General features: G+C 39.1%; 1 protein-coding gene across 1 annotated transcript; it reads right to left on the bottom strand.

Moving 5' to 3' along the window:
• Positions 1-5,324: 5,324 nt before the first annotated feature.
• Positions 5,325-11,328, bottom strand: LOC143030005 (uncharacterized). Its single transcript, XM_076193214.1, has 3 exons — positions 11,230-11,328; positions 8,084-9,626; positions 5,325-5,332 (listed from the first exon to the last, which is right to left on the bottom strand). The coding sequence occupies exons 1-3, from the start codon at positions 11,326-11,328 to the stop codon at positions 5,325-5,327; spliced, it is 1,650 nt and encodes a 549-aa protein (XP_076049329.1).
• Between the last annotated feature and the right edge of the window lie 4,957 nt (positions 11,329-16,285).

The following is a 16,285-nucleotide window of genomic DNA, read 5'->3' as shown; positions in this document are numbered from 1 at the left end:
TGGGTGGTAGGAAGGGAAGGAGAGCAGTTAGTTCTATTTATGCAAAAAAAAAAAAAAAAAGTAAAATGAAATAAAATACATAAAAACAGTAGAAGGCAGACAGACAGAGATCACACATTTCAGGTGAAAGACAAAGTCCCAGTTTCTTAGTGTTACATCTTCAAATGAAGGTAAGGGTGTGGATGGGACTTCTGGATAAAGAGTGGAAAAATAGTTCTTTCCAGTGACCATCTCATAGGACCACTACAAATAGGTACCCATTGTTGGCCCCTTTGCATCCAATTAAAGAAAAAACAAATAGTCTTCCATCCCACCTTTGAGCTTAGTAAATGTTTATGTACTCTAGTGAATGTAAGCAATTATAAATGATTCTTTTAATTTTCATCACTTTAAGATAGTATTTCTGATTTAAGCATATAAATGTTGGCAATACTTTAATCCTATTGATTTGACAGACTTTATTGTGTTATATATGATAATTTAGCATGTTTTCAAATAGAAATGGCTTGAAGAAACTGTGATTATTATTTTTGTATAAATATGGTAATATATAAAGTATTCCAACACTGAGTGTGTTTAATTATCCAAAATTATTTTTTGCAGCTATAATATATTGACAGAGTTGATGAGAGCAAAAACAGAGTTTAGGAAGAAAGTCAAGCATAAGTACACATGATAGAGGGTGGTGGATGGAAGGGTGGCAGATAGAGCGTTAATGGACTATATGAGGGAGCTTCAAAAAGTTTGTGGAAAATGTCCATAAGTAAAACTTATATGGAAAGAATTTGATTTTATTGCACCTGAACATTCTTGTACCAATGTGTTATAACAAGTTCAAACATGAACCCATAAATGCAGGTAATGACGCATCGCCGCCAGTTGGAAATCAGACACCATTCAAGCAACATGGAATCCACCAAAATTAAGGCCAAGACTAACATTAAATTCATGATGAAAGTCAGGAGAATATGCAAATCATTGATGCTCTAAAACAAGTTTATGGTGACAATGCCCCAAAGAAATGAACAACCTACAAATGGATAAGTCGGTTCAAAGGTGGAAGAAACAAAATTGAAGATGAGCCCCACAGTGGCAGGCCATCAACGTCAGTTTGTGAGAAAAACATTGATGCTGTCTGCAACATGATTGAAAAGAATAGATGAATAACCCCTGAATCAGTAGCAGATACACTCAATACCTCTGTGGGTTCTGTACACATATTTCTGGTAGAGAGTTTGGGGCTAAGCAAGCTTTTCATTTGATGGGTTCCTAGGCTGTTGTACCCAGATCAGCAGCAAACAAGGGCAGATCTTTCAATGGAAATTTTGATCAAGTGGGATGAAGACTGAAGCTTTTCTGCAGAGAATTATGACAGGTGATGGAACATGGCTTTACCAGTATGATACCGAGGACAAAATTCAACCAAAGCAATGGCTGCCCTGGGGTGGAAGTGGACCAGTCAAAGCAAAATCTGAGCGTTCAAGAGGAAAGGTCATGGCAAATTTAGATTTAATAAGGAAATAGGCAAGAATTGGTTTACTAATAGGGTGGCCGACGAATGGAATAAACTTAGTAACCATGTAGTGAGCACTGAAACTATCAGTTATTTTAAAAAACGATTAGACAACTTTATGGATGGGGACAACAGGTGGTGATGGATTCGGAGCTGGCTAGTGTAGGCCTTATGGTCTCTTGCAGTCTCCTTTATTCTTATGTTCTTATGTTATGTTCTGGGATGTAGAAAAGATTTTGCTAGTTAACTTCCTCGAGAACAAGAAAACAATTACATCTACTTATGAATGCGTTTCGAGAAAACTGTTAAAAAAAGTCTCCAAAAAATACCCTGGAAACCTGCATCAATGCGTCCTCTTTACCACAACAATGCATACGCTCACAGTGCTCAGCAGACAAGAGCTGTGTTACGTGAATTTCAATGGGAAATCATCCAACATCCCCCATACAGCTGCGATTTAGCCCCATTTGACTTCTCTTTGTTTCCAAACTTAAAAAAAACAATGGAAAGGTACCAATTTTCCATCGGTTGAAGATGTAAAAAGAGCTGCTCTGACATGGTTCAGATCACATGATCCTCAGTTCTGCTCAGATGGACTTAAAGGCTGGGATCAATGTTTGCAGAAGTGTATTGACCTTAATGGAACATATGTTGAAAAATAAACATAACTGAAACCATTTTTTCATACTCCTTTTTCCATGAACTTTTTGAAGCCCCCTTGTATAGTGGTGACCAGTAGTATGATAGGAAGAGTTAAGGACGTACATGCCCTATGGGGAGAGACTGGGGGAATATCAGATTTTCTGGTGGAAGGTAAATTGAGAGTGGAGAAAGAGGAAAAAGGCAGAAGGTAGGGAGGTACTTAGAGTGAACTGCTTAAATGAGAAAGAAAAGGAGGAGTACAAGAAGAAGCTGAGAGAGGAGTGGGAAGGAGTGAAGAATAGAGTAGAACTAGGGGTGGAGGAGGAATGGGGATGGTTCAAGGAGGGAGTCACAAGGTGTGTGGAACAAGGAGGGTGGGAGGAAATGGAAGGGTAGTGAGTGGTGGGATGAGGAAGCAAAGAAGGGTGTAGAAGAGAAGCAGGCTTTCATAGATTGGTTACAAATTAGGATGAGGGAATCATATGAGAGGTACAAAGTAAAGAGAAGGGAGGTTAAGCATAAGATAAAGGAGAGCAGATGTGAAATGGGGTAAGAGTATGACAGAAAATTTTGAAAGTAATAAAAAGATGTTTTGGAAAGAAATTAAGAGAGGAAGAGGAGGTGAATCAAGTAGAGAAAAAAAGGTAAGAGGTGTAGATGGAGAGATGATAATGTAAGAGAAGGCAGTGAGAGGAAGGTGGACAGAGTACTTTAGGGAGTTGCTAAATGTGAAGGAGGATAGGGAGGGAAAGGTAGTTGCAGTGGGAAGCGCTAAGAAAATGACAGTGATGAGTGAGGAAAATGGAGAAGTAGGGAAAGATGAAGTGAAACCAGCTGTTAAGATGATGAGTGCAGGTAAGGCACCTGGGTTGGATGGATGCCATGCAGAATGTCTGAAAAAAGGAGGTACAGTGATGGTGGACTGACTGGTGAGGTTATTTAATGTTTGTTTAAGAGAGGGTAGAGTGCCGGAAGACTGGAGGAGTGCCTGTATAGTTCCACTTTACAAAGGAAAGGGGAACAAATGTGAGTGTAGTAGTTTCAGAGAGATCAACTTGTTGAGTGTAGTTGGGAAGGCTTATGGGAGGGTCCTGATTGAGAGGATTAGGAGAGGAACAGAGGGGGTAATTGGTGAGGAACAGTGTGGTTTTAGGACAAGGGTTGTGTAGATCAGATTTTTGTGGTAAGACAGATATGTGAGAAAGCTATAGGAAAAGGTAAGGATTTTTGGGGGCTTTTATGGATTTGGAAAAGGCTTTTATGATAGGGTAAACAGGAAGGCACTGGGAGGTATTGCAGATATATGGGATAGGATGAAAGCTGTTAAGAGCAGTCAAGAGTTTTTAACAAGAGTAGTAGAGCTTGTGTTAGGATTAGAAATGGAGAGAGTGAATGGTTTGACGTAAAGGTGGGACTTTGTCAGGGATGTGTTATGTCGCCCTGGCTGTTCAATCTATACATGATGGGGTGGTGCGAGAGGTGAATGCAAGGGTAGTGGGTCAGGGATTGGAGATGGTTAAAGAAAATTGAGAAAAGTGGGAAATAAGCCAGTTGTTTGCAGATGACACTGCGCTTGTAGCAGGATCAGAGGAGCGATTGATGAAGTTAGTGACAGAGTTTGAGAAGGTGTGTGAAAGAAGGAAGCTGGAGATAAATGTTGGCAAAAGTAAGGTGATGAGATGTACAAGGGGAGTGAGTGGCAGCAGGCTGGAAGTGCGTATTAAGGGAGAGAGACTGGAGCAATTTGATAGTTTTAGATACTTGGGTGCGAATGTGGCAGGAAAGGGAGGAGTGGGGGTGGGGGAAGAATGTAGATTGAGAGAAGCAAGTAAATGCCTTGGTGGATTAAAAAGTGTAATAAGAAACAGACATCTGTGAATGGATGCTAAGAGGAGGTTATTTGAAGGAGTGATTGTTCCAACAGCAATGTACTGGGCAGAAACATGGAACATAAGAGAGGAAGAGAGAAGGAGTTTGAATGTGTTTGAGATGAAATGTCTGAGAAGTATGATAGGGGTAACTAGGCTAGATAGAGTGAGAAATGAGGAGGTGAGGAGGAGAACAGGGGTGGAAAGGGAACTGGGAGATAGGGTCGATGAAAGAGTATTAGGATGGTTTGGACACATGGAAAGAATGAGTGAAGAAAGATTAGTAAAAGAGGTTTGGGAGGCAGAGGTGGAAGGAGTGAATATGAAGGGGCGTCCTAGGATGAGTTGGATGGATGGGGTAAAAGGGCCATTACAAAAGAGAGGAAGGACGGGAGAGGACAGAAGATAGGGGTGAATGGAGAATGGTTGTGTATGGGTGATGCTGTGATGCATGAGATGGAGTGGGTGGGGGAAGGGGGTGAGGGAGTATGTATGAGAAATAATTTGACGCATCCCGAAGGGATTTTTCCCCGTCTTCTCCCTTTCTGCATGAGGGGACGGAGAGGGGGAAGGGGGTCGCTGAATTAATGAAGTGGCCTTGCCGTGGATGTGCTGTGTCTTGTGACACTGCTGACCCAAGGCAGTGGACAGGATGCAGGGATGACCCGTCATCCAGGAGGTGCCAAGATAAGAGGGTGGAGGGGAGGGGAGTATGTAGGGGATGGATTGGGTGTGAGTGGTTTCTGTGCCTTTTTCTTTTTGTCTACCTCCCGTGTAAGGGGGAAAAAGCTTTTGGTATATGTATATGGTAGTATGTATAATATATTGAAACCATGTTGGTCAGTACTCCTATATTTCTGGAAGATGTTAAATGAAGGAGAAACTGACGTGTAAATGGTCAATGACAATAGTGGCTCATAATGGGAAGTTTGGGGGACTAAACAGCAATGTTGATACACTCACTACTCCCCAAGCTTTGTTTCCCAGAAATACAACTACTGTAGCTCCCTGGAATGCTGTGCATGTTGACACTGTTGCACATTTCTGCAATCTTCCTACTTCACATCACCTTGAGCCACTACTGGTCAACCATGATTAAAAGAGAAGGGCATATTCAGGGTTTGAGCCTCAGTGTTAGCCTTTCATATGACAACTGTAACGCCAGGGATTTAATTTTTTTTTTTTTTTCCTCGAGGGCCTACGTGACTAATCGCGAGTAGACATTTAGGGACATTACATCTCTCACTCCACCCCTCCATCAATCATTACATCATGAGGACGTATTCGTATGTAAGAACCGATTAGGAACCTTAAATATAAGAGAAAAATTTCCAGTCTCCAGTTCAGGATTCCATTAGAGGAATATTTTTGGGATTTTTAACACATAAATGTTCCATTACGAAACGAGGTAGCGGAACCTTGACCTGTATTATGAAGTGTTAGGCGAGACCTTCGTCAAGGGATACGAACATAATCGTGGGTAGCTGCGGGTATCACACGAGTAGTCATTCTATAATAGGTTCTTCCTCTCGATAGTCATGTTCAAGTGGTTTAGTGAAATATAATTGGAAATTATAGAGTATATTGATATAGTAGCAACCTGTATATGTATTGTGATTCTACATTAGGTTCCCCATCTCGAAAGGTGGGATAGGGACGTTAAATAGATATTACACTAGAAGCGAGATACATAATAACCGTGAGAACCCTGCGTATTCTGTTGTAAGAACTTATATAAAAAAAAATAGCCATTAAAGAAAGGGATTGAGGCCGAGTGTCCTCTCCCAATGATAGAATTATGTGGTTAGATTATTAGGTGGATAGTAGGGTAGATTATTAGGTGTAGAGTGATATTTACAAAGGTGGCCGGAGGGTTATAGACGTCAAGGTCTAAATATAGAGGTCAGACCGTTGGAATTCTTCTGCGCAGCTTCTGACGTCATTTGGCTGAGTCCATTTTCTCTTTGTGATACACTGAAGAAAACTGTGAAACGCCAAGGAAGACAGGAACTATAATATTTTATATATTATATACTGTATATATATATTATATATCATATATATTATATATTCATATATATAGACAGGAACTATAATATTTTATATATATTTATATATATATATTTTATATAATATTTGTCAGAATATAACTAATTGCGTGGAGCAGTGCGAGCGAAGGCAACGTCATTTTTGAACGACGGACCAGCTTCAACTGACAGCTATAGGACCCGCTAACCCCACTTTGAGCAGCCAGGTGACGTTCACAAAAATCAAAATAATATTGTCTCATAAATTAGTAAACCAACTTAATGTATACTTGAATTTTTCTTTAAATCCCTTTAACCTTGATCTCGCAGATATAACGTAACGGAAAACGGCCAAAAAGGCGGGGGGGGGGGAGGTTAAATAAAACCGTGTGTTGATCACGAGCTACCATATATTCTAATATATATATATATATATATATATATATATATATATATATATATATATATGTATATATATATATATATATATAATACATATGTATATATATATATATATATATATATATATATATATATATATGTGTGTGTGTGTGTGTGTGTGTGTGTATGTATTGAGGAATGGACGACAAAATGAGTGGCAGGGTGGTAAGATAAACACCGAGAATCGTTGAAGTTTTTATTAACTGACGTTTCGCTCTTAACAGAGCTTCTTCAGAATGTACAAACATGGTCAGGAAATCAACAATTTTATACCTTACATCATTCCGCGTTCCTTCCTGAACCGACCCCATCCCTCCCTCTCGTACCCTTCAACTCCTGTAGGACCATCCAGCCGGACGTTTTGGACAGCTTAATAAAACCATCCCCATGGTTACAGCAGGGCTGGGATGCTATGAAAGCTGCCTCGACTATTTTTCATTTTTTTTTTTTTTAATAAAAACTTCAACGATTTTCGGTGTTTATCTCACCACCCTGCCACGTATATATTCATATATTTACATATATATGTATATATATATATATATATATATATATATATATATATATATATATATATATATATATATATATATATGCGTATACTTAGGCAGGAGGTTCTCCCTCTGGCAAGAAATGTTGTATATAATAGCATGATGACAACTCACAATTTTCTTGTTAACTTGTTCAATACTGCGAACAAGGCGACGTATTTCAAGAGGCAATCTATGTAGAAGGTCAGCAAAGGACATTTCAACACTGAGGCAGGATAGTCAAACTAGTAGATATTTCGGTACCAACGTTTCGAAGTTGCACAACTTCATTTTCAAGGCAGAATAATACATACAAAAGTCAAATCGTAAATATACAGAAATAGTGTTACATAAATGAGCTAAGGAGAGGTTACAAACAAACAAATAATATGAAATAAGTACGAACTTAGGAGAGGTGGAAAAAAAAAAGGACAGAAACCCCAGCAATGACAATTGATCACCCACGCCGTGGGGTGGTCAATTGTTCACCGTGCTGTGAGGTGGAAGAATGGGCATCATCAACATGGAAATGTGCGATCATGGCTTTAGAAGAAGGGAGAATTTGGAGATCTTGAAGCTGCTTATTCATGTCGGGGTTGCTGTGTTTGATATGCAACGCTTCGATAATCGCAAGTCTTTTGTGGTCTTTTTCCGTGGCAATAATGGAAGTACCCTTTACGAGGTCTTCTCTAGTAAGTCGTAGTTGGTGGTGGTTACTATAATGATTTTTGATGGCGCCTGCAGATAAATGAAGAGTAAGCCTTCTCGATACTTTAGTAGTCGTCATACCAATATACGACGCATGAGGCCCACAGTCCTCATGTTGGCATACAAATTTGTATACGGCATGACTACGTTGAAGGAGAGGGCGTTCAGGAGTGGTGTTATTTCTCATGATCAGGTTACTAATCCTTTTGTTTTTATAGAAAATGACCAGATTTAACCTATCGCTCTCGTTAATAGGTTTGACATTTCTTTTAATTATGTCTTTGATAACTCGTTCCTCGGTCTTATACGAGGTTGACATCTGAGACTTATAATATAAATTAATTTTATTGCTACGCGGGATGATCTGTAAGGAGTTGTTTTTCTGGTTATGCCACTTGTTTATAGTGCGTTTGACCACACTTGAAACGACGTGGTGTGGGTATCCATTGTCTACAAGCTTTTGGGATACCCAGTCTATTTCTCTGTGGACGTTTTTCCACTCACTGCAGTGGGACAGCGCTCTCCTGACGAAAGCTGCGATTGTAGTCTCTTTAAATCGGTCAGGGCATTCGCTTTGCCCATTCAAACAATGGCCAGCGTTAGTGGATTTGACATAGACCGAAGTGGAAATTGTGTCCTCCTCGACTTTTAGGAGGACATCCAAGAGGGGGAGGGCACCATCTGTAATTTTTTCCATGGTGAAGTGTAGACCGGATTTCTCTTCAAATGTTTGACGTAAGACCTGCAGCTCGGACTCACTTTCTACACAAATAAATGTGTCGTCGATGTATCGGCAATACGTGCTAGGTCTCTGGATGTCACCGAAGACTTGTTCTTCGACAGTACCCATAAAAAAGTTTGCGAAGAGAACTCCTAATGGAGATCCCATGACAACGCCATCTCTTTGGACATACATTCTTCCTCTTGGGCATCTGAAAGGAGCTTCTTTTGTACAGATCTCAAGCAGGGACTTCAGCGCTGGTTCAGGGATTTTCAACTTTGGGGTAGACACGTCACGATATACTCTGTCCAAAATAAAACTAATAGATAAATCTATGGGAACGTTCGTAAAGGAACTCACCACATCGAGCGAGGCAATATGTTTGCTTGAGTCTAAACCTTTTACAAGCTCCAGAAAGTCAAACGAAGAAGCCACACCGTACCTATCTGGAACGTATGGGGTCAAAAGGGTGGCGAGTCTTTTGGCCAAGGAATACGTGGGGGTGGGAATCTGGCTGATGATAGGACGTAATGGGTTACCTGGCTTATGGTTTTTAACATTACCATACATGTATCCAAGGTCATAATCTCCACTTAATAGCGGCAGTTTGATATCGTCAGTTACTGCATTCACGGATTCAATAACTTTATTTACCTTCCTTTTGATGTCTTCAACCGGATTCCGTGTAATGCGTGTAAATTTGGACTCGTCTTGGAGAATATGATCAGTTCTGGTTAGGTATTCTTCCGTAGGTAAAATAACAAATGAGGCATACTTATCAGCACGTCTAATCGTGATGTCTGGGTTGTTTCTTAAGTCTCTTGCAGCATTCATTAATTCTTTAGATAGGAGCTTACTGCAGTATGAGCCACGACGTTTACTAGACTCACCTAAGAGCTCAGCTTGTAAAGAAGGTCCAGAGGTGACAACAGTTCCTTTCCTTTCTAGCTCTTGAATGTTGTCGAGGAGGACTTCGAGCTCTAGTCTCTTCTGGAAAGGTTTAGGTGGGGAGAGCACATGACAATTAAGTCCTAGGTTCAATAGTTCTACTTGGTTAGCTGTAAGCTTAACGTTACTGAGGTTAACGAATCCTTCTTTGGGCTGTGGTACTAACAGGTTCCCATGGTTGAGAGCAACAAGTTTACGCAGGGTACGCCTGCGTACAGCGGAGGAATGCTATTGTACAACGTTGGCAAGGGTCTCGTTAATTGAATGGCGTAGGCAGCCCTCAACTTCGTGACTGATCTAAAGAGAGTCAAGGCGGTCAGCTTCATGGCGTAGGCGTTCAAGTTCCTCTTTCTTATTCTTCAATTGAATATCCACTAATTTCCAGCGGTACTCCTTGGTGAAGCGTGAATTCTGTGCTGCCACATCATGAAGGCGAAAATGCGTATACTTAGGCGGGAGGTTCTCCCTCTGGCAAGAAATGTTGTATATAATAGCATGATGACAACTTACAATTTTCTTGTTAACTTGTTCAATACTGCGAACAAGGCGACGTATTTCAAGAGGCAATCTATGTAGAAGGTCAGCAAAGGACATTTCAACACTGAGGCAGGATAGTCAAACTAGTAGATATTTCGGTACCAACGTTTCGAAGTTGCACAACTTCATTTTCAAGGCAGAATATATATATATATATATATTTATATATATATATATATATATATATATACATTATATATATATATATACATATATATATACATATATATATATATATATATATACAATATATATATATATATATATATACAGGGTGTCCATAAAGTCTGGGTACATAGGAGATTTTACTATTTATTTATTTTTATTATTTTACCTCAGAATGAAGATGGCCTTGTCTACAGAAGAACGAATTGATTTGGTACTCTTAAGTGGACGAAAAGGATGGTCTTATCGTAAAATTGCGGAAGAATTTAACCTTCGACACCCGTATCGGCAACCTATTTGTTTTACTGCCGTCGGGAAATTGGTCAAGAAATTTAAAGAAACAGGCAGTGTCTTGGACAAACCACGTTCTGGACGGCCTAAGACTTCAGACGGAATAAAAGAGGCTGTCTTGGCCATCTTCATTCTGAGGAGGAAAAATAATAGAAATAAATAAATAGTAAAATCTCCCATGTACCCAGACTTTATGGACACCCTGTATATATATATATATATATATATATATATATATATATATATATATATATATACATATATATATATATACATATATATATATATATATACATATATATATATATACATATATATATATATATATATACATATATGTATACGCGCGCACACGCACACACACACGCACACACACACACACACACACACACACACACTCACACACACACACACACACACACACACACACACATACACACACACACACACACACACACACACACACACACACACACACACACACACACACACACACACACACACACACACACACACACACACACATATATAAATATATATATATATATATATATATATATATATAAACACACATATATATATATATATATATATATATTTATCTTTGTGATTGGGATGGTGGCAGCGAAACAATAACCATCTTGTGATTACTAATCAAAACAATCCGAATTAACGTAGGATTTCCCAATCAACATTGTATAGATACATTTGAATAATTGTCATTCTCGTCCATGGAGCTCGGGATTGGCTACGATTTTGTGAAGGCGTACTATACATCTCGACCATTCATTCATTAACAATCTAACGTAGTTGCCTAATGGGAGTAAGCACGCATTACCTCACCAGATGGCAGCACCGTGTGATGAGTCGTGAAGCTCACTTCCTGCTTTACAGTCTTGTTTCCAAACGTGATAAAACTAACTTTAAAATCCCGCATCATTGCTCTGTTCCACTGTGCTCAGCACATAAGGGTGGACACAGGTTTCCGTCAGATGAGAAGATGAATATGAAGTGGAGAATAGCGATATAACGGCTTGAACCAGGTACAAATAAGCCATGGATTCCAAGGAAATACAGTGTTGTCTGTGAAAAACATTTTACAGGAGATGACTACATGCCTGCTGGTCTTTTAGATAAGTGATATTCAACTTTGTTGTCATCTATATATAAAGAAAAATAACAGGCACTATTATTTTTTAACAATTCAGCAAGATAACCCGTTCCCCATGCTGTGTCATCATGTCAAATGTGTGTAGTAGTAAGAATTTTGTTATGGGGAGCAGCCATTATTCTTTAACCCATGTACCTGTCATTATATATATTCTCAGGAAGGTAATTATGATTTTAAAGGTTTACTATTTAAATTAGGATATGTCTACAGTTACGTAGTTTTTTTTAACACACTTTCATTGTGATGTCACTTACGTTAAAAATTAATAGAGCTACGTTTTTGTCTTCAAAGTTCTTATGTGATTCCCAAACTCAAACCCTGACCTTACCACTTACCCTAACTTTACTCTATTGCTTCCTAAGATAAGCAAAGAACAAAATTTTTCTTTGCTTTAATTTCAGGTTCTCGTAAGAGGCTGAAAGCTGGTGCTGTTCCATCTATTTTTGATTTTGATACAACACCATCCACGTTCACCTCAACACTAAATGCAGAAAGAGCAGAAAGGGTAGCTAAGAGGAGACGTTTATTTAAAAATGAACCAGATATCTAAGATGTTGGCAACGAAGAGGTAGTGTTAGCTGAAAGGGAAAATGAGATTCTACAAAGTGACGCTGACGGAGAGAAATCGGTCCAGGACCACGGTATCCAGTGTGAGATGATAAATTCTATGAATGCTAGATTCTCTATCTTCCGGTTTAAAAACGACAATAAGGCATTCAATATTATAGAGGATTTAATGACTTTGCATATTTTTCCTTAATATTCTCTGTGCTTGGTCCAGCTGTCAATAATCTTGATGGAATGGACTATGATTTATTATTAGCGGAAGATCAGTTGTTTTTAATTATAATCAAGTTGAGACAGGCCAAAGATGATATTGAATGATCTATTTTGTTCAGAATCAGTCAGACTTATGCGTCAAAAGTTGTGAATATATGGATTAATTTTATGTTCTTCCAACTCCAAGAAATCAATTTTTGGCCAGAAAGAAACACAGTGCAGGACTTAATGCCAGTGAACTTCAATTTTTTTTTCCATCAACAAGAGTAATTTTGGATGCAACAGAGGTGCCGATTCAAAAACCCAGTAATGTTAATTCACAAAGTGCAACTTTTTCGACTTATAAAAATCGCAACACATTGAAGACTATGATCGGCTGCACTCCAGGTGGACTAATTTCTTATGTGAGTGATAGCTACGGTGGCAGCGCATCTGACAGACAGATAATCGAAAGATCTTGTTTAATACAAGGACATATGTTTGAATCTGGGGACAGTATTATGGCAGACCGTGGTATTAGAGTACAAGATTTGTTTGCTTCGTTAGACGTTAAGGTGAACACTCCGACCAATAAAATGGATATTTACACAATAACAAAGGACTATTGTTACTTGAAATCGTGTTGAAAGTAAGTACGATATCTTACCTTTCTATCAAATTCTCTTTCCTCCCTGAGACAAGTACTCCTCTTATTGCCAATTCAACTTTTAAACGCTGAACTGTCCAATTTTCATAGGACGCCATCGTGTGTTTACTACGACTGACAATGCAGTGGAGCCATCTACCGGGATAAATTGTGATGCTTACTCCCATTTGATCACTACACGTATGGCACTACACAGCCCTAATCTCTAACATAGTGCTTTGACACCTGAACTAATATTGTGGCTGGGAGAGGGGTGGTAGAATATGTATTATGTGAAAGTATACTGCAGAAATGTGTCGTCCGCAAACTTACTAACATCACTATTAATCCCATTGTCTAAGCCGTTTATGTACATAATGAACAATAAGGGACCCAAAACTGAACCCTGGGGGAACTCCACTAGAAACACTTCCCCATTTGGATTTTACACCATTTGTGGTGACTCGCTGTTTTCTGTCACTGATCGAAATTCTAATTCATTCTAACAGTGTTTCTTAACCGGGGTACGGCGGTTCGGCGCATTTCTGAAATTGTCTCTGAGAGGCAACATCATAAGTCACATTGATTTGCAGTAAATATTCATTATGTTTTTGTTTTATATGAAATTCATGTTTTGTTGGTTTTGTTCTTTGAACACAGTGATTCCGTGTGCAAATGATCCATGGCACAGTTTGTGCACTATTACAGTATATAGTTCCTATGTTTTGAATTTGAAGAAAAAAAGAAAAAATATTTTTCCATCTACGAAGGGTTCGATGAATGCATGTATGAAACTTGCGGGGTTCAGTACCTCCAACAAGGTTAAGAACCACTGTTCTAACACTTTTCTTCCTATGCCATGGGCTTTGATTTTATTTAGTAGTCTCTGGTGTGGCATCTTGTTGAAAGCTTTGCTAAAAGCAAGGTAAATAACATCGTAACTATCATTGTTATCTGACACCCTAGACACTTTAGTGTGTTGCATGCATTTGCATATCAACGGTCTGCGGTCTTGCCAGCCAACACCAGTGCACACGCACGCACGCATGACGAGTTTTGTGGGAGTGAGCCCGCTCAAGACCTCATCTCTCAGGTCGAGCAGGGTCAAAGACAATTATCTTCAGGTCAACAGCCACCCCACGTTGCCCATTTCGACTCCAACGGTCGAAGCATGATACCACAAGAAATCAGTATTGCTCATTTATTTTCTCCTATGGTTCTACGTCTCACTGTCCTACTGAACTTCGCTTCCGCGCCTCAAGGACCGAATACGCTACCAAATTTCTCCTTACAAAAGATGTTGTGATCTACCGAAGATCAAAACCAACAAATGTAAAAAGATGGAAGATTAGTCATACATGACTTACCCTTGGAGAAACCATGCTATGGGTCACGAATCAAATTATGTCTCTCGATGTGATCTCTGATTCTATTAACTATTATTGATTCAAGCATTTTGCCTATAACTGATGTCAAACTGATTTATCTCCTTTTTTGAAAACAGGAACAACCTTTGCCTGCCCCCAAGCAATGGGCACAAAACCAGTGTCTACCAACATATTAAATATTTCTGTTAACTGGTCACAGATTTCAAATTTACACTCTTTAAGCACCCTCGGAAAAATTTCATCTGGGCCCGGAGATTTTGTAGCTTTAAGTCTGTCAATCTGTTTGACTACTTCTAACCTTACTAATGCTGATATTAGATAGTCTACTTTCTTCATCCCCACTGAAAATCGGATCGCAGTCAGGTACTTTATCTAACCTCTCCTTAGCACCGAGAGAAAATATTTGTTAAACGCCTCACTCATTTTTTCCTCCGGACGGTATTAATGTGGAATATTCTCCCCTCGGTGGTTGCTGAAGCTGTATAGTTGAATTTCTCCCAAAACTGTCTAGATAAACACTGGAATAACATTGAATTTAAGTTTGACCCGACCAAACCGCGCGCCACCACAGTCATCCCTCCCTCAACGCATGGAACTACCACTAAGTGAGCGCATCATAGAGTCGTTGACGATTGGACTGCGAAATGTACTTAAACCTTAAGAGGGTAGCCATATGAAAACATATATTATGCCCTTACTTCATGTGAAAAAACGGGGATATCAAAGTTGTGTTCCGCGGACAGGTGTCGGTACGTGAGCCATCAGCTACCGGTACGCGGCCAGTGTCCATGCCATGCTGAGGAATCTGCTGGTTATTTTTATATGTCTTGATCTTGTATTATTTGTTTACAAAATAAATAGAAGATAAAGAATGATCATATTCATTATATATATATAGTTTCCGGTATAAATTAAAATTACTAGGGAATATTACCGGTACGTGGCACATTAAAAAAAGAAAGAAAAAGAAAAAAAAAAGAAAAAACAAAAAAACGATCCGCCACGTCAGATAGTTTGAGAAGCACTGACATAGAGCACGCGTTTCGTCCAATCTAATCGCCTTTTTCGACATGCAGAACAAGTTGTAGAGTCTTTAGGACTGTAGTGTTTCGTTGGATCTGTATTCCTAAAATTCCCTTCTACTCATAATTCTTTTTCGCATTTTACAAGTTATTTTATTGGTAATTACACAGAAAATGGCAACAACATTTTGAGATGTTCCTAGTTTGAGGAGTTGCCAGTCACTGCCAGATGATGCCCGGTCAACGACGTCCAAACATACAGAGTTACGACAACTCCGCAGAATGGCCACAAAATGGTGGAGTGTCCGGAGTTGTTCCAACTCTCTGTATAAAGGGAGTGTTGGTGCATTCGAATGCACCACAAGCCGGCGCATTCAATGAACAAACAATAGTTTCGAAGAATCAATAGCATGAACAAACGCTATGCGCGAGCGAAAATTATTTGGCCACAAAATGGCTCCCTGTGTCACGTGACTGATATCTATCATATCATCATGTCGCAACTGCCTGTATAAATGGACTCCAGTTCGAACCGGTATGAACTTCTAGATATCCTGCTTTTTGGAACATCTTTCTTAGTTACCAGTGAGTCATACATGGACATTTCACGCCATAACATTTCTATGTATAATGAGAGCGACCTTATAGGTGAACTCGGACGAATATATCTTTTTGTATATTTATTTGTTATTTATTTGGCTACCCCCCGTATAAGGGGAAAAAGCCTTTGGTATATGTATGTTATTTATTTGTTCATTCATTTATCTATTTGATTATCTGTTTGTTTATTTATCTATATTAGCTTATTCATTTTGTAAAAACTACCCTTGTCACAATTGGGAGTGCATAATGGTTTGAAAAGGGGCTTACAAAGAAGAAAAAGTGTTTAGAATAGGGTTAACGCCTTC

The sequence above is a fragment of the Oratosquilla oratoria genome, chromosome 11 (assembly GCF_046742065.1).
Source record: "Oratosquilla oratoria isolate Oo_2021 chromosome 11, ASM4674206v1, whole genome shotgun sequence".
NCBI classification, from domain to species: Eukaryota; Metazoa; Arthropoda; class Malacostraca; order Stomatopoda; family Squillidae; genus Oratosquilla; species Oratosquilla oratoria.
The sequence above is the reverse complement of the archived record's forward strand: the minus strand, read 5'-3'. Positions and strand labels throughout refer to the sequence as shown.